General features: G+C 42.1%; 1 protein-coding gene across 3 annotated transcripts in view; it reads left to right on the top strand.

The window, feature by feature from the left end:
* The window catches only part of Snx29 (sorting nexin 29), a 524,875-nt gene that overhangs the window by 297,093 nt on the left and 207,897 nt on the right, over positions 1-19,885 (top strand). For all 3 annotated transcript variants that reach the window (XM_008829910.3, XM_029562003.1, XM_029562004.1), the window contains one exon: positions 12,994-13,100. In XM_008829910.3, coding sequence (XP_008828132.1) covers positions 12,994-13,100 — 107 coding nt within the window. The remainder of the gene's footprint in view (positions 1-12,993; positions 13,101-19,885) is intronic.

Here is a 19,885-nt window from a genome sequence, read left to right as displayed (position 1 = left end):
GTCATGGAAGATTTTTCTTTCCCCTTCGACTATAATAGACATTTTGGCTGGGTATAGTAGTCTGGGTTGGGTTATGTGGTCATTTAAAACTGGGAATACTTTGGTCCAGGCTCTTCTGGCTTTCATAGTTTGCTCTGAAAAGTCAGCTGTCTTTTGTCTCTTTGTTTTGTATGTTTAGTGTTTTTACTATACTGTGCCATGGAGAGTTTCTTTTCTGGTCCTGTCTGTTTGGTGTTCTATATGCTTCTTGTATTTGTATTGGCATGTCTTTCTTTAATTTTGGGAAATTTTCTTCTACAATTCTGTTGAAGATCTGGTCCATGCCATTATCTTGGGATTCTTCTCTTTCTTGTATGCCTATGATTCATAAGTTTGGTCTTTTTATGGTGTCACACTATTCCTGCATATTCCATTCTTGTCATTTCTTAAATTTTCCATAATCTTTGCTTGAGTGGTCTAGTTCATCCAGTTTATCTTCCAGTTTTATACTGTTTTCCATTTTGTTCATCCTACTGGTGAGGCTTTCTCCTGTCATTTCTAATTGGCTTACTGAGTGTTTCACTTCCTTCTTCATTTCAGCCTGAGTATTCAATATTTCTAACTCTTTTCTGAATTCATTCAGAAGTTTATCCCTATCTTCCTTCAGTTCTTTGATTTCTTTGTTTGTGTGTTCTTTAAATTCACTGAATTCCTTTATCATGTTTATAATTGTTCTTTTGAGTTCCATGTCCTGCATTATCTCTAGGGGGTTCTCATTGTACTCCTCTAGAGGACTATTGGTATTTGGTGACGATATGTTATTTTGGTTTTTTATGGTAATATTTTTTTCTCTGTGATTTTGACATGTGAATTTCTTTTGTAGTTTCTGATTCTGGTGTGAGACTCAAGCCTTCAAGTTTACGTTGTCTTCTTTTTGTGAACTTTATGTGTCTTTGTGGTTTACTTTTTGGTCATGAAAGGCTGGTTCCTCTAAGCTTCCAATTCTCTCTTTTGATTTTATATTGGAGTGGCCAGATTGCTTTTGTCTTCTGGAGTTCCCACAGAGGCCCAAGTCAGAGGAGGATCATATGTTCTCAGGCTTTCTCCTAAGGTCTGGATCCCTCCAGGATAGATTTTGGCCTCGGGAATTTGGGGATTGGACTGGCCTGGGAGCTGGGCCTGGGAAAGATACTGGTCTAGGGCAGCTGTTGGCCATGCCACCGTGAGATGCAAAAGAAGATGGGGGCAGAAGGCAGCCCTAAGGGCCTCTGGGGACTGCACTGAGGAGCTGGGTTGGTCCTGGAGAGAGAAGCCTGTGGGTTGGAGAGAAGACGATCTCTCTTGTCAGCTTTTTCCTGCAGAGACAGGGAGTAGGGGTGCATTGAGAGCCTACAGTGGTGCCGAGCACTTAGGGGGCACCCATTGAATGCTAACTACTGTCATACTGTGTCCTTTCTTGTCATAGTCATTCTGCTTCTTGAGTTGTTGTATGCATAGAATGAGAAAGGTCACTTTGACAGAATGTAGCTGTCTAGAGATATGGCAATTCATATGATTTACAGGGCTAGGTGGGGGTTTATACCCTATAACTGTTCTCTGATTTGCAGGTGTCTACCCTATGTCTAGCTGGGCCCTAAACATGTAAAAAGGATTTTTCTTTCTGCAGTAAATGCTATTTATATAAATTGAGGGGGAAAATCTTTTTAGTTTTAATTTTCATTTCTTAGAGATCGAGCCTCTGTGTGCACCCCAGGCTGGCCTTTAACTTGCTGTGTAACCCCAGGCTGGCCTTCAACTTGCTGTGTAATCCCAGGCTGGCCTTCAGCTTGCTGTGTAACCCCAGGCTGGCCTTCAACTTGCTGTGTAACCCCAGGCTGGCCTTCAACTTGCTGTGTAACCTCAGGCTGGCCTTCAACTTGCTGTGTAACCCCAGGGTGGCCTTCAACTTGCTGTGTAACCCCAGGCTGTCCCAAAACTCAAGATCTTCTTCCCTTTGTCAGCTTCCTATGTTGAGATCACAGGCATGAGCCACCATATAGGCTGAGAAAAACTTTTTAAGGAAATAGACGCTGAAAATTCTCATTCACCCCTGACTATGCCATGACATGCATCCTACTAGTTGGGCAGTGTCCCCAATAAGAGTGGCAGATACTGTCTTTGCTGTGCACTCTGTAGCCAGTTTTCCACATGCAGGCTTCAGTTAGATGAAGGTAGGGAACAGAGTCAGGGAGTACTGAGGACCTGCATAGCCTCATCATCTGATTCTGCTCTGCGGATTCAGAGAAACAAGGAGTCTTTGCCTGGGTAAACATCAGGGTCACAGCCTGATGGTCTGTTCATTATTGTCATCTGACAGGCATGCGTTCTGCACTAGGCCCCCTGTTTAGATTCATCTAATGTTACCTTACCAGGTTGGTGCACTTTTCCCCTTGTGCCCATCAGGGGACTGTGCCTAGGGCAGCCACTCTACAAAAAGTGGCCAAGCTAGGATTCAGGGCCAGGCCTGTTCAGCTCTAGCTTCTGTGCCTTCTGTGCTCTGTTGACATTTTTGATCTGCAGGACACTTAAATGCTTATGGTAGGACACAGAGTGCTAGGATTGAGGAAGTTCTGGGAAATCCTCTCATGAGCTTTTGAAATGCCAAGGCTCTTTTCTTATGGGTGGGGTTTACAGTAATTTCTCACAGAAGACCTTGCTTTCCACAAAGCCAGGGCACAATTCTACTTCTGATAGGTATTGCTCTGCTTTCACAGAAGCCACACATGCTTCTTGAATGAAATACAAACCATTCTGAGGTTTAGAATGAAAAACCATCTACTGCTTGTCACATTCCAGGGCAGTAGGCTCACCAACCCAGATATGCCCTTTGTGTGTGTTTGGACTGCTATATACATACCCGGCTGTTGTCCTGCCCCTGCTATAAAAGAACTATGCACGCATGCATTTCTATTACTACATTAATGCCCCCATAGAGTTTCAGCTGTTTTAAAAACAGTATGTGGATCCATCCAGTCCACCTCACCCCTTTGCCAGCAGCTGACACTTAGGGACCTATGTGACTGCAGTTGGAACCTAGATTCTGTTCAGGAAACACTTGACAAGGCTTGAAGTCAGGTCGAGGAACTACTCTGGCTGGGACACACATCTGCATGCTTTGTTCCAGCAAAGAAGTGGTTATTGTTCAGACAACTTTTTACTCAGGAGGAAAACACAACACTGAAATCTCTGCTCAAGCTTCCCTAGGCAGCATCATATGAGCAGGTGAAAATATGTTTGGTGAAGGGTATGCTGACAGCCCTGACTTCATGTAGCAATCATTCCCAGCTGTCCTGTGAGTGTGTTATATATTTAGCTGATCTCTTGGAAGAGAGATGTGGTGGCTAAAACGGTGAGCAGATTTCTCTGAAAAGACTGATGGGAGGTTGGAACCCTCTGATGGAAAAGCATGCTGATTGGGAAAGAAGGAAGACTTTCATGCTGCATCTGTCTGTTTAAAAATGACCCCTCTTTAATACCTGGAGCAAGAACATGAAGTAGTTTTTATTCTTGTGTTTAATTTTCACCAAAGATATATCAGTTTTATAGATGAGGAAACAGGCTCAGAAATGAAGTCTTGTGTCCATGAATTCACACATACTGGGCTGTGTGATCTGGGTGGAAACAAAGTCTCTGCTTCTGTGCTTTCTCCACTCACTGCAATTTACTTCTGATGCCAGACAGGAGTGATTTTCTCTGATACCAGCTGGGTGTCCTACAGTTCAGTTTTGTCACTAACTAGAGTTAGCACAGAGCCTGGAGGCTTAGGGTTCCATTCCACAAGTGGTCCCCATTTCAAATGCCAGTTGCAAGTTTTAGGTTGTGATGCTTGCTTCTGACCAACCAGCTATAAATTAGCGATTCCCATGACCCCTCTTCCCCAGAGTTTGACTGTTCACTACAGTTACTCATGAAAATAAGCAAAGCATAGTGGTAACTTATTATCAAGCAGTAATTACAAAGTACCAACCAGGAACACATAAGTGGTGGAAGGTATGCATGTGTAGGGTGAGGTGTGGGGAAGGGCATTGAACTGCTCATAAGTCACAATATGTGTATCCCCTGGCTCCCCAAATACTGACCTTTGAGTGTTTGTGGAGCCTTCATTAGGTAAGTATGAGTGAGTTTACGATTGGTCATTGGTGGTCAACCCAACTGTTAGCCTTGTTTCCCTCCCTAAAGGCTGAGGTAGCAATGGAAGTTCCAGTCCTGGAATCATAGGGTTGGTTCCCTTGGTTACCAGACTCCATCCTGAGGCTGGCCAGGCACATCTGGATCCTAGTCATCACTGTAGCATATGAAGAGCTTGTACTTTCCCTCTGGAGCCTAAGCATTCTGGGAGCCGTGTCTCTAGAAACTGAGGGAAGAAGAACAAATGTTTCTAATTGCACCTCACAGCACCAGGTATCTCAACACAGCCCAGATTTGAACCCAGGGATGCCGAGTTCCTCTCCTCAGACTTGATCATACCTAATTAGTTCTTCATCTGTTGTAGGGAAGAATGTTGTCAGCCACTCTGCCCTGGATGAACACATAGTTCTACTCTTGGGGTAACTTTTTCTTGACTTGGGTATCACATGAGTCCTCTGCTTTAAAAATTTTCTTTTTGTTAACAAATACTAATTATGCACAATAACAAGCTTCATTATGACATTTTCATACATGCATAAAATATGCTTTGATCATATCCACACCTCTCCTGGCACCCTGTCCTGTCCCCCTTCCATTCTCTCTGATCTCCTCTTCTCAGCTTGCCCTTCAACTTTCATCCCTTTCTCTTAGTTTTTCTTTGCATGTGTGTGTGTGTGTGTGTGTGTGCCTAGGGATAGAATATCACACACACACACACACACACACACACAGAGAGAGAGAGAGAGAGAGAGAGAGAGAGAGAGAGAGAGAGACTCACCAAGCTTCATTAGGGTTGCTTACTGGAGCATGGGTGATCATTTATTTATAGGTTACCCTAGCAGTGTCTACACCACTGAAAAAAAAGTCTCTTCCCCAAGCAGCCATGGATTACCTCTAGATCATGAGGGGATGGGGCCCATGAGCCCCTCTCTCCTCCGTGATGGATGTTGATGGTCCAATCTTGTGTTTTTGTAGTCATGGCTGCTGGGTATTCACAAGTGTAATCACTATATTGTGCTCTGAAGACAGTGTTCCACAACCTTCCCTACCATTCCTCTGGCTCTTATACTCTTCCCAATAGTCTCTGAGCCTTGGAGGGGGTGATACAGATGTCCCATTTATGGCTGAACACTCAAAAGTCACTTATTTTCAGCACTTTGACCAGTTAGGATGGAGCCTCCATAATTACTGCTGCCTACTACAGAAAGAAGCTTCTCTGACCAAAGCTAAGCAGCACTGAGCCTACCTTTTTGACCAGAGTCAGCTCTATGAGGTGGGTGGGCTTATATCATGTTTTAAAAGAATTTGGTTTCAGCCTTTTGGAGGTTTGGATATACAGTATTTTTATACCATCATTTGGCAACCAAACTGTTAGTGTTCATTCCTTTGTGAGAGGATGTATATGATAAGCATGTTCTCATTTTAGATACCAGTTCTCAATAGTGTGCCACAGCAGCAGTATAGGTACCACAGGCAGTATTGGCTCCATGGTAGGAAGGAAGCAGTATGGGAGTTGGAAAGAGCTGAGGTTTTGAAATGGGGCACACTGGGGTTTATATTGTTGACTGTCACTTGGGAGTGTTTGCTAAAACTCTATCCCTCCATTTTCTTGTTTCTAAGATGGAGATGTCCTGCTATGACATTTGAGGCCACAGGTGGGGTCATGTCAGAGGCCTGTGCAGTGCAGGTGGATTGTATAAGTTGCATAGATGGGCTATGTTGTATAGATGGGCTTTTGTAAATTACCAATGGTGTACTTGGCTCTGAAAGGCTAGGACAGGAAACTGGCAGGGTGTTGGATCTTCCTCATGCCATGAGGCAGCCATTTCTTACCAGACTACCATTTCTTGGTGGGGGGTCTGACTTACTGGTGAGCAGATAAGCTTGAACCTCGCATCTGTCTCATCTCAGAGCTCCCCTACCCCAGTCCCCATGCCTGCTGCTGGCTACAGAGGACATTGCTGTAAGAACTATTTTCTTTGCTGCAGCAACCTTGGGGATCTGCTGTCATGGGGTCATTGTCACTTTACCAGGGAGGAGCCTTTCTGCTCTGGAAACTGGAGGTGTCCCAAACCGCCAACTGCACAGAGCCAGGTCTTCTCTGACAGGCCCCAGATGTACCTCCTTTTGTTGACTAGAATGTCTTAGGAAATCATCCCAGAATTTAAAATACCTCTCAGCCACTCTCCCCAGCAGCACCTCACACTGTGTGCATGTGGGGTCATGCTATGCTTGTTCAAATTGAAAGCAAAACTGGAACCATATCAGACTGTTTGCTGGGATGCTTTCTGTGGTATTGGAAGTTTTGCTTAAAATAATTTAGGCAGAAACCCCATGTGTTCCCTGGCACTGTTAGCAAGACCAGCAAGGTTCTGCTTATCACAGATGCCCCCCGAAGCAGATTCAGTGGGCTGCAGTGAGGCGGCAAACTGCCGTGTTCTCTGAGTTTGGATGACCTGCTGGTGGTGCTGAGTGACCCTCAGCTTTTCTGGAACATGAAAAATAGTTTCGTTGTAATGTCTCTGAGCTCCTGCCAAACAGTCTCAGTGTCTGACTATCTGGATGTAAAGGGGAGATGCATTGTTTTTTTACCAGCTTGTTCTTTTTTCCATTTGCTCTGATGTAATTAATGCCATCATAGAAATACAGGTACAAACTGCTGACTAGGGAGAGGACAGGCAAGGAAACAGGGTGGGGCTTTTCCTGGGGCTGTGGGTGTTAACTGGTGGATGTGATGCTAGATAAATGATGTACATGCATTTCTGTTTGTCATCATGAAAATGGCCAGTGAGTTCTGTCAGGTGCCAGTGAGCTCATTCATTTGAAATGCCTTTGTGAACCCCAAAGTTCTGTGTAGATTGAAATAAGACCATTATTTCAATTTTCTGTGAACCTGATGAACGTGGCTATAAGTTTCACATTTGATGAGTACATTAAATGCAGATGGCCCTTATGCATTATTCTCCCCCATACCCTCTTCTCAGCTCTTGGCAATGTAGTCCAGGCTTTGAATCACCATCCTCCTTTCTTTGCCTCCCAAGTATGGGGATTATAGCCATGCGTCACCATACCTAGTTTATTTCTTACTTTTGACCTGTCTTTATATTGGTCTTTTAAAATACAGCTTACATTTCTTATCAAAAGTAGAAAACCCAACTCATAGATGAGCATTTCTGTCTGACTTGTTGGGCACCAGCAGATATGCTTTTTGCTTAGGCCTTCCCCAGGGCAAAATGCAAAGCTCTGGATACTCCGAAAATAAGGATTGCAATTATTATCAATTACATTTTAGGTTTAAGAGAGTATTGCTGAGTTGGGTGTGGTTGTGCACACCTGTAATCCCAGCATTCAGGAGGCAGAAGTAGGAGAATTGAAGGAAGTTTGAGGCCAGCCAAGGCTACATGGTGAGAGACTCCTCTGCCTCAGGAGAGAGGAGAGAGAGGAGAGAGAGGGGCGAGAAGGGAGGGAAGGAGGGAGGGAGGGAGGGAGAGAGAGAGAGAGAGAGAGAGAGAGAGAGAGAGAATGGAAATGGTTTAAGAACTTGTGTTCGTGAATTCAGAGCCAGCTCCTGTTAGCATAAACAGAAGAGGGTTTTCTCCTGTGATTTAAAATGCCATTCCTTCGACTTCAAGACCAATAGATCACACTTGGGAGAGATACAGCTTACAAAGTTCTACTTTGATCACAGTGTTTATATTTCTGTTTAGCGTTGATATTCAGAATTTGATCGCTCTCCGTCCTCTCCACATTGGCCTATTTATTGGGCACCAAGAATGGAGAGTGGTGGCGTGAGCTGCTGTGTTCGGCTCTCAAATGACTTGACATTACTCAGATTTCTTTTGTGCCTCCTTCTTTGAACACTCACATGTCCTCCTCCAAGGATAATGAAAGCCATCTTGATGTGAAAATAAGCAAATCAGATATTGTGCTTGTAACTTCTTAGTGGGATGAACAAATTCTGCCTTGCCGTATCCTCCCTTTTGCAGTAGAGAGGTGAGAGGTGCGTAGCCTAATCAGTGGCTTTCCTCATTGAATAAACACAAGTCCTTAAGCTGAGGAGACACACCAGGCAGTACACCACTTAGTTTTCTGTTTCGTAAAGGTTGCTTGCTGTGTAGGGTCCTCTTATAAGCCATAAAATTCCAAGGTCTGCAGTACTCTATTGAGTAGTTTAAGATGCCAACATTAGCTAGCTACTTCTGGGTAACAAACTGCCCCAAAGTGTAGCAGTTTAAAACAACGAACATTGCCTATCCTACAGTCTGTGTAGCTCAGACCTGTACCTGGTGTAGTCTCTTGTGAGGCTTAGGGAGTCAACTGAGGCTGTAGCTGTCATCCCTAGACTTGACTGTGGGGTAGGGTTCGGGGGAGTCTGCTGCTGCTCATTTGGCTGGTGGCAGACCCCAGGTCCTCACAGGCTGAGGGCTGGATACCTCATTTTGCTGCCCTGTGGTTCTGTCCATGAGATAGTTCACGTGATAGCAGTCGGAGACCACTGCATACACAAATATGCACTTCTAGCAATCTCAGAACTTGTCACTTCCACCATCAATGTTCTTCTGTAGGGGTGAGTCACTGAGTATAGCTCATCTCCAATGGACAGGGATTACATGAGAACGGGAATACTAGAAGACAGAGTAGAGGGGGGCATCCTGCAGTGTAGCTGGGACTGGCTTTTTACTGTTATTTCATACATAGAATTGAAGAGTCCAACAGTTGTTTAACTGTAGTAGCTAAACCAGTCTAGCAGGATGTTGGAAACTTGAAGGAGAAGGTTACCTGGATAGGATCTAAGAGAATTTCTGTAAGCTCATGACTGTACAGAGTCTGCCCATCGCCTTAAAGATCAAAAAGCATGTTTTTGACCAGAGAGCTAGCTCAGTGGGTAAAGACCCTTGATGCCAAGGCCAACAAGCAAGCTTCATACTCAGAGCTCACATGGTAGAGGGAGAAAACCAACTTCTGCAAGTTGTCCTCTGGCCACCCCCTCCCTCACTTGCACACACAATAATAAATGAGTAAATAAATAAAAATGCAATAAAAATTTAGGAGCATATTCCCACATCTGCCTTGTCCAGCACAGAATATTGCTGACTTCTGGAATAGACTCAGATGGTCTAGAGCCTTGGGGAAGAAGGCTTGGTGACCAAGATGGAGGGACAGGTCTCAGGTCAGAAGGACATGTCTTCCCAATGGACAGGGCCTCCATGAAGGTCAGGCAAAGATCAGGAGGTCATTTTGGGCTCCAGGCCTGGGGCTGCTGTTAGTTGCACACATTGGATACGTACTAGCACTGGACTCTGCCCACCCTCTGCTTCCAACTTGGGGGTGCATGGCAGGGATCTCTACCCTGGCTAGCTTGCTGCTGGCACACATCAGTATTCCAGGAAAGAATGGAACCTGCCTCTGGGTGGAGGCATGCATCCAGCTAGGTGCGTCTATGACCTAGCAAAGGACCTCCTCTAGGAAGGCTACTTCACCTTAAGCCGTGTTGAAGAGACAAGTGGAATAATTCGTTCTTTAATGAGATTGTATGCTTTTCCTTCCCAGAATTCCCTTCCCCAGCACAGTCTCTTCCACAGCTCTACTGCTTTGTGAGTCTGCCTGCTCTGCTGAATTACTCAGAAAACTCTGACTCCTGTCTCTGTTCTAAGCATGCTTTCCCTGACACTTGCTTCTTTACTTTCTCTAAAGCTTCCCTCCCCTCTCATGGCCGCCCTCTCCACTCCCCGCTCTTCCTCTTCCTTTTCCCCTTCTCTTCCTCTGAATAGCTGCTGAGATTTACTGCTTGTCTGCCCTGGGATTTTTCATTAAAGTCTAATAAAATTGTCCTCAGCTTTTTTCTGAGTCTGTTTTAAGATTCTTTATTAATGAGACTAAGAACTCCAAGAGGGCTCCCAGTGTCCCAGGTATCACTGTCTTTTTTAAAAAACATTTTATTTATTATTTTTATTTGATGTGTATGAGTGTATTGCCTGCATGTAAGTGAGTGCACCCAGGTTGTGCAATGCCATGGAGGTCAGAAGAGGGCTTTGGATTCCCCTGGAACTGGAGTTAAGGATGGTTTGTAGCTGCCATGTGGGTGCTGGGAATTTAACCCCGGTCTTCTGCAAGAGCAGTCAGTGCTCTTAACTGCTGAGCCATCTCTCCAGCCCCAAGTATCACTGTCTTTATCCAACGCTTTGTTCTAATTTATTCTTAATTAATTTGTATGTGTGTTGTGCGAGTCATTTCTCTACTTCCATTATGCGGTTCCCTGGGGTCGAACTCAGGTCATCAGGCTTGGCAGCAAGTGAGCCACCTTGCCAGCCTTCTTTGTTGTTGTTTTGAGACAGGGTCTCATATATCCCAGACTGACCTTGAACTCCTCGTCTTCCTGCCTCCACCTCCATGAGTTCTAGGCCAGCTGGGGCTATAGGGAAACCCTGTCTCCAAGAAAAAAGTCTTCAATCCTATTTCTCACATGGTTTGACTTGGTATAATTCTAAGTCAGAATTAATTTTCCCTCAGGATGTTGAAGGTAGTCCTTCATTGTTTGCTGCTTGCTGCTTTAAAGAAACTGTGCAATTTCCAGTTTCCTGCCCTTTGTGAAAATCCTCCTTCCACTCCAGGAGCCTGGAGCCTCTTTCCTGTCCTGCCCAGGTTCCGAGGTATTTTCACCTGATTTTCTTTTTCTCCATTGTGCTAGCTACTCTTCAAACCCTTTGACAGCAGTGTCCCTTTGGTCTGGGAAATTGCTGAATTATATCTTTGAATCCTGTTTTCTATGTCAGTCTCTCCTTTGGATGCACCCTTATCTGTTTCCATTTTCAATTTGTCATCTTTCGCCTCTATTTTCTATAAAATTTCCTTCTTTTTCCCTTATGTTCAGTATTCCATTTTGTGTCAGCGTTATCCTTTGAAAAGAACTATTCTGCTTTTTGTATGCTTTTCATTATTCTCTTTCTTTAAGTGTAATCTTTCTTTCTCTGTCTCTGGAGATGTTACTGGTAGTTTGCCTTCGAAGTTTTCTTGAAAACGGTCTTTCTTTCATACAAGTCACCATCTCTCTTGGTTTATCCCACGTCCTAGGTGCTGTGCTCAAATGTAAGGTGATGTCTGGCTGTATACTTGGGTGTTGACTGGGTTACTAGAAAGCTGGTTAGAAGCACTGTGGATATTTACTTGCAACTTCTTGGTGGGGTAGTCTGTTTGTGCTGCTCCTGGTGACAGCCCCAGAGTCTCTTCTGGTCCTTTTACCCAGGCTCTTTGGATTCCCTTTCCTGTTCCTTCCCTTGGAGGTACATGATGGCTCTCTACTGTTCTGGGAGCAAAGTGGGGTTGAGAGGAGAGCAGACTGGGGGAACCTTACTAGCTCAGTGTAGATGGACTTTACTTCTATGTTTTCAGCAATACATCCTGACGTTTCAACTCAGTCCAGACCTACTGTTACCTTCTTCACAGAGTAAGCCTGTAGTATTCTGACAACTGTTTCTTATACAGGCTTCTTTCCCTAGATTGACTTTTGATCTCTGTGTGTCTCTCATTTCCAGGGTGTGTTGTGCTGGCAGTGTGTTGGTGTTTTTTGAGTCATTCCATTCGAATCTGATTATATTTTGGTGTTGTCTACTTGCATCTAGGAATGAAATTATTACCAGGTCACCTGCCTGATTCTCAGCATCTATAATTTCTGTTCTTTTGTTTGTTCTACATCTTTCCTTTTCCTTCAGGGCAAAAAAAATGATATTTTAATAGGATTTTGAGAGGGAGTAATGTAAATTAACATGTTCCATTAATCATCTTTGACTGGAAGTCTTTTGAATTTTTTTCTATAAATAACTCGGGTATTAGGTGCTACTAGGCCACTCCCTGCAATGGGACAGACAACTTATGGCTTCACTCAGCCTGTCCAGGTTGCTACTTGGGACCTTGCTTCCTCAGTAGACCTTGCTCAGCTCAGCTTTCCCTGATGGAAGCTTGGTCACTGGGCTGCTTGAAACCCAGCCTTAGGTCATGTGAAGCTCTGATGCCCCCAACGTTGTTTTTACTTCTACCCTGGAGGCCACTTGCTGACATCTGGGTTTTCCTTAGATCCAGTTTTGCCTTGTTACAGTCCCATTATGGTTGACATGGGAATCCAGGGCTTGAATCACACTAGAAACTGAGTGTGCAGGGCTGACTCCTGTTTTGAGTCAAGGCTAATCCACTCTCATACAGCACGTCACTGGGCCTTTACCCACTGGGGGAGTCTTTTCTTGCTCTTGTTCTGTTTGTCTTTGGAGGCACCTGGCTCATTCCTAGTTTTCCTTTACTTTCTCTTTCATGCAAAGTGGGCACCCACAGATGTTCACCCCTGTGTACCTAGAAGCCAGGCTGCCTGTACTGTGGCCTTATGCTGACAGTACACACTGGTTTTAGAGACTTTCTTGGAGCCGCCAGGTGTCTTCTTAAGGAGCTGTTATAGATACTATGTTTTGATTCTACCTGGGATCCATTACTGTTCTGTAGCAGACTTTAGGCAGGTACGGCCTCTTGGGATAATTTTTTTGCTGAAGTATTATTTGGCTAATAGCAAAGATGCTATTGTGTGTGCTGCTGAGGCATTTTTGCTTTCCTCTGGGACTTCCAGGCAATGAGGTCACTCCCCAGACTCCACTCTGACAGCCCTTACACTTCCAGAATAGTTTATTGTCTATTACTTTACTGTACTTCTGTGAGGATTTTGCAGTGTTAGAGTAATCACTAATTGTGATTTTTTTTTTCTTATAAAGAGCCTTCTCTCTGGAGAAACAATGTATATTAACTGAGGAGAGAGTAATTTTTGATGCCTGTTAAAATACTTAATGGAGTGTTTTTCTTTTTCTACAGTGGTACCTAGTCTTTGGAACGTTGATGGAGAAGTTACAGTCCCTGAACAGAAGCCGGGAGAGGTTGCTGAGGAGCTTGCCAGCTCCTATGAGAGGAAGCTCATTGAGGTAAGGCCATCTGTGTGGGTCATGTTCCTCTGTCTTCCTCATGCTGTGGTTGTCCCTAATGCTGGCTGCTTTGGTGACTTTCCAGGTAAGGGCCTGCCTGTTAAAATAGCCAACCAATGCCACACTCCAATAAAGCAAAACTCAAAAAGGTAAACCCATAGTACTTGATAGAGAAGAAGAAAAGTTAACTGTATGTGATGATGCATGCCTATAATCTTAGCACTCAGGAGGCTGAGTCAGGCCTCTGTGGGTTTGAGGCCAACCTGGTGTATATAGTAAGTGCAAGGCCAGTCAGGGCTACATAGTGAGACTCTGTCTCAAAATAAAAAGTTAAAATAAGTAAAGGGAAAGTTAGTTCTATGGAAAATATTACTTAATTGGAAACATTTGGCACTTATTACAAATAAATAGAGAAGACATGAATATATAACATCAACAGTAAAAGAACTCAGTGCTGGGAGATGGCAGAGTCAGTACAGTGCTTGCCATGTAGGCATGCGGACCTCAGCTGCATCTCCAGAACTCATGTGAAAAATGTTGAGTGTGGGTATCACATGCTTGTAATCCCAGTGCTGGAGAAGCAGAGACTGGAGGATCCCTGTGGGTCTCTGGCCACCCCATCCATCTAATCTAAATGATGAGCCCAGGCCAGTGAGAGAACCTTTGTCAAAGGAGGTGATGGTGTTTTTGAGGATGGTACTCCAGGCTGTCGACTGGCCTACACACACGCACACGCACACGCACACGCACCTGCACACATAAGAAAAGTGAAGGCATCCTAACCCTCTGGCCTACACACACACACACACACACACACACACACACACACACACACGCGCGCGCACACACGCACACACACACGCACGCGCACACACGCACACGTACATGCACACATAAGAAAAGTGAAGGCATCCTAACCCTAGATTTGGAGAATTAAAAAGGAAAGAGTCCTGGTGGAACCATGTGCCGGTAAAGGGACTGTTGTCTCAGGTGCCATTCATATGCAGTTGAAGAGGAGGCTGACTGCTGGATGGGACCAAAGAACCGCAGAAGTAAAAGTACTTAAAGAAGATGTGCTTTTGTGGGAGGTAGTGACCCTGTAGGCTACTGGGTGATGCCCAGGACACACTCCAAGAACTCTGCAATGAGTCCTTTGCTAGGTGCATGTCCCTAAAACATTTTACACATATCTGTGTCTTGGTTGAGGTATGTTCTAAAAAGCTGGCAAAGATAGCATAAAGAAAGAAAACCACATGTCATTTAGATGGAGATACCTACAAACTCCAGACACATATTCCCCAGTCAAATTCAATCACATCTTAATGGAACAGTGCACAGAGAAACACACATCTGTAATCCCAGTGACTCAGAAGGTCCAGGCAGAAGGATCACAAATTCAAAGTCAATCTTGGCAACTTAATGAGACCCTGTTTCAAAGTTACAGAAGAGTTAGGGATATAGCTCAGTGTTAAGAGTGCTTACCTAGTGTGTGCCAAGCTCTGTGTCCATCCTCAGACTGCAAAGAAAAGAAAACAAAAACAAAGGTTAGTATTTAAAAAATGGTTTAATATTAGGATATTCAACGTGTAAGTCACCTTACTATGTTAAAGGAGAAAAACAGGCAATTATCTTGATAAGTAACAAGTTTACTTATAACATTTATAATCAAGAACTATTTCATTTAATTATTTTAATACTTATTTAAGTGAAATGGGGCAAATGTGCATGCAACTTCAGGCTCCTAACCACACCTAACTGATAAAAATATTTTACAATAAAAACATCACTTTATTTATTTATTCATTTATTTGTGTGTGTATGTATGTGGACACGTGTGCTGTAGTGCACATGTGGCGGTCAGAGTACTACTTATTAGTCACTTTAGCTATCAGGGATCTTTTGCTTTGTGGTTCCATATGAATTTTAGGATTTTTTTCTTTTTTATTTCTATGGACACTGTCAGAGGGAATTTGATTGGGATTGTATTGAATCTGTAAATTGCTAAATTACTTTTGCTAAGATGGTCATTTTCACAATATTAATTCTACCAGTCCTTGAGCACAGAAGGTTTTTCCATCTCCTAGTGTCTTCTTTAATCTCCTTAGAGATTTAAAATATTCATTGTAGACATCTAGGTTTATTCCTAGCTACGTTTTTTTGAGACTATTGTGAATGGGAATGGTTCTATGATTTTTTTTTCCTGATTGCTTGTTATGGTTAAATAAAAAGGCTAGTGAATTTTGTAAATTTATTTTGTATCCTGCCACTTGTTGAAAGAGTTGATTATATCTAGAAATTTTATGGTGGAATTTTTGGAATCTCTTATGTGTATTATATCTTCTGCAAATAGGGTTAATTTGACTTCTTTTCCATTTAATACCCCTGTAATTTCCTTCTTTTGTGTAGATAGTGGACAACCTTGTCTGTCTTGTTCCTGATTTTAATGAGAATGATTCCAGTTTTTCTCCATTTAGAATGATGTTGGCTGTGGGCTTGTCATATACAGACTTAATTATGTTGAAGTATGTTCCCTCCACTCCAGTTCCCTCTAGTTTTTTTTTTTTGTTTGTTTTTTTTTTTTTATCATGAAGGCATGTTAGACTTTGTCAAAGCCTTTTCTGTATCTATTGAGATGATCATATGACTTTTGTCCTTAAGTCTGTTTATATGATTTATTACATTTATTGACTTACATATATTGAACTTGCTTCTGTGGAATAAAGTCATCTTGATCATGGTGGATGATCCTTTTGATCGGTGTCTGTATGTAGTTTGTAAGTATTTTATTGAGAATTTCTGCATCTATGTTCATTGGGGATATTGGCCTATAGTTTTCTTTTTTCTTTTTGTCTTTACCCACTTTTGGTATTGGAGTAATACTGGCTTTGTAGAAGTAGTTTGGGAGCTTTCCCTCTGTTTCTATCTTTTTGAATAATCTAAGCAGTATTGGTTATAGTTTTTCTGTGAAGATCTGGTAAAATTCGGCTGTGAATTCATCTGTATCAGGGCTTTTTTAGTTGGGGGACTTTGTATTACTGTTTCAGTCTCCTTATTTGTGACAGGTTGTTGACCTCTTGGGTTAACTTTGATAGTTCAATTAACTCTAGAAATTCATCCATTTCTTCTAGATTTTCTAATTTGATACCGGCCATATATATGTCTTTTTCTTTTTCTTTTTTTCTTTTTGGCTTTTTGAGACAGGGTCTCCCTGTAGCCCCAGCTGTCCTGGAACTCACTATGGAGACCAGGTTGACCTTGAACTCACAGAGATCCACCTGCCTCTGCCCCCTGAGTGCTGGGATTAAAGGCATGGGCCACCACGCCCGGCCAGAGTAGGTTTTTAAAGTAATCACTTATGTTCTGGATTACTTTGGTGTCTGATGTAATGTTTCCCTTTTCATCTCTGACTTTGTTGAGTTTGTGCTTTTGTTCTCTAGATTATCTGGGCTAAGGCTCTGCCTATTTTGTTTATCTTTTCAAAGATGATTCATTAATTCTTTGTACTGTTTTCTTTGTTTCTGTTTCATTGGTTTTTGCTCTGACTTTTATTATTTCTTCTCATCTCCTGGGTTTGGGTTTGGTTTGTTCTTGTTTTTCTAGATTCTTGAGTTATATTAAGTCATTTATTTGTGCCCTTTCTAATTTTTTTTTAATGTAAGCACATAGAGCTCCAAACTTCCCTTTGGGGGCTGCTTTTAATATATCTCAGAGGTTTTGTTGTATGGTATGTTCATTTTTATTTAGTCCCAGGAATAGTTTTCTTTCTAAATTTCATCTTTGACCTATTCATCATTCAGTAGTGAGCTGTTTAATCTTCATGAGTTTGTGTAGTTACTAGAGCTTCTTTTGGTGTTGATTTTAAGCTTTATTGTATTGTGGTCTGATAGAATACATGGAATCATTTTTTTTTTTTTTTTTTTTTTTTTTTTTGTATTTGTCAAGGTTGGTTTTGTGCCCCAGTATATTTTAGAGAAACTTCCATGGGCTGCTTTCTTTGGTGCTTGGGTGGGCTAATTTGTAGATATCTGTTAGGTCCATTTGGCATATGATATCATTTAATTCAGACATTTCTCTGTTTATTCTTTGTCCAGATGACCTGTCTATTGGAGAAAGTGGGGGGTATTGAAGTCCCCTACCATTACTGAGTTGGGGTTAATATGTGTCTTGAAGTATAGTAGTACTCTTTTTATGAAATTGGTTACACAGAGTTTGGTGCATCTATATTCATGATTGTAATGTCTTCATGGTTGATTTTTTTTTCCTTGAGTCAGAATGAAGCAACCTCCTTTATTTCTTCTGATTAATTTTAGTTTGAAATCTATGTTGTCTGATATTAGGATAGGAATTGTTTCTTGATGCCATTTGCTTGGAATATTTTTTCCATCCTTTCAGTCTAAGGTGGTGCTTGTAGGTAACAAAAACATGGATTTTCTTTTTTGGTTCAACTAGTCTTATCTTTTGATTGGAGAAATGAGGCAACTGATGCTTAAATTTATTACTGGAAAATGTTTATTGGATATGGTAACTATATTCTTAGTTATGTTTTTCCCCATGATCATAGCCTCATTTATTTTCTTTCCATAGCCTCTTGGGTATGGTTATTCCTTTCTTCAGTCCTTTGTATTGCTTTGAGTATTTTTTGTAGGGCTGCTTTGGTGGATACGAATTCTTTCAGCCTATTTATATCATGGAAGATTTTTTTTTCCTTTTCCTTTGACTATGATATAGTTTTACTGTGTAAAGAAGTCTAGGTTGGCATCTGTGTCATTTAGAACTTGGAATACATTGCTCCATGCTCTTCTGGCTTTTAAAGAATGCATTGAAGGGGGCTGGAGAGATGACTCAGCAGTTAAGAGTACTGGTTGCACTTGTAGAGGACCTGGGTTTGATTCCCAGTACCCACATGGTGGCTAACAACCATCCATAACTCCAGTTCCAGGAGATCTTACACCCTCTTCTGACCTTCATGAGCATTACATGACACAGGTGTACTTACATACATGCAGGCAATACACTCATATACTTTAAATAAAAATAGTAAATAAAATAATTTTTAAAAATGCATTGAAAAATCAGATGTAATTCTGATGGGTTTTCCCTTATATGTAACTTGTTTTTCTCTTGCAGCTTTTAGTATCCTCTTTTTGTTCTGTATATTTAGTGTTTTTACTATGCTATGTTATGGGGAGTTTCTTTTCTGGTCCTGCATATTTGGTGTTCTGTGTGCTTCTTGTATTTTTATGAGCATGTCTTTCTTTAATTTAGGGAAGTTTTCTTTTATAATTCTGTTGAAGATCTGTTCAATGCCATTGACCTGAGATTCTTCTCCTTCTATGCCTATAATTTATAGATTTGGTCTTTTCATGTTGTCCAAAGCTTCTACATATTTCATTCCTGTATTTAAATTCTTCTTCATATTTTATTTTTTGCTTGAGCAGTCCAGTTGTCAAGCTTTGTTGTCAAGTCTTGATATTCTATTTTCCATTTGATTCATTTTGCTGGTAAGACTTTCTCCTTTCCTTTCTAATTGGTTTATACTCAACAAGAGTTTTTCAGTCTCATCTACGTCTCAGCTTGGTTTTTCTTCGATATTTCTTTTTCATGAATTCACTTTTCAAATCCTGAATTGTCTTCATCATTCATTCAGCATTATATTTGTATTTTCTTGAACTTTAGTCAGGAATTTATTCTTATCCTCTTTGAGTTCTTTCAGTTGTTTGTGTGCTCTTTAAAGTTCTTGAATTCTTTGATCATGTTTATGATTGTTCTTTTAAGTTATGTTCTGGGGTTTCTCTGGGTAGTTCTCATTATATAGAACACTTCTATATGACTGAGATTTGGTGGGAACATATTACTTTGTTTTTTTCATATTATTTGTGTTTTTGTGTAGCGACCTGTGCATATGTCCCACCCCCCCCTTTGGTTGTGTGTCTGATATGAAATTCTTGCCTGACTTTGTCAGACAGAAGTTTGGTTCTGCTTTTATTGCTGTTGTAGCTTGGTTGGTTTCTGATCAGGTATGAATAGAAAGTTTGTCTGTGCTTCAGGTTTCTACTTTTGATTCTTTTTTCAAACTGGAGTAATGGGATGATTCCAATCTGGTCTGGTGTGCCAGGTGGACAGTTATGACTAGACCTGTGAGTGTGGAGATTGGGAAAGAGTGGGTGAGTTCTAACTGGCTCACCAAGGTTTCCAGGCCACATGAGCAGGGATTCCTGTCCTAGTCCCAGAGAGGAAAGATGGCAAAGGAGTGGGCAGGTTCTAATTGGCTCACGAGGATACACAAACAGTGATCCCTGACTTAGTCCAGATAGGAAGGATGGTGAAGCTCTCCCTTGTTTTTTGAAATAAGGGTCTCTCACTGGCCTGTGGCTCACTGATTTGGTGAGGCTGCCTGGCCAGTGAGCCCCAGGAACCCTCTTGTCTCCACCTCACCAGTGCTGAGATTATGGGTGTGCTCTACCACACCTGATTTTTAATGTGCATTCTGGGGATCATACTGAAGCCCTCATGCTCAAGTGGCAAGCACTTTACAAACTGAGCCATCTCCCCAGCTCCTCTAGTGGTGTTTTCTACACATGATGACTTTGCATTCTTCTCTGTTTAAAGGGAGGTTTCCTATCTGTTCTTTCAGCTGTGCATGGCATTACAGTAAGCCTTTCTTGAACCTTTGTGTTACATGAATGGAGTATTTGTGAGGCTCCTCTGTTATTGATAATGGACTGAGTTTATCCATAGAGTAATCAACACTGTTAGCAAAGGAATAGCAAGCCAGGCTCTGTGTG

Source organism: Nannospalax galili, unplaced genomic scaffold (assembly GCF_000622305.1).
Source record: "Nannospalax galili isolate Female #2095 unplaced genomic scaffold, S.galili_v1.0 scaffold32, whole genome shotgun sequence".
NCBI classification, from domain to species: Eukaryota; Metazoa; Chordata; class Mammalia; order Rodentia; family Spalacidae; genus Nannospalax; species Nannospalax galili.
This window is presented reverse-complemented; position numbering and strand designations above follow the sequence as displayed.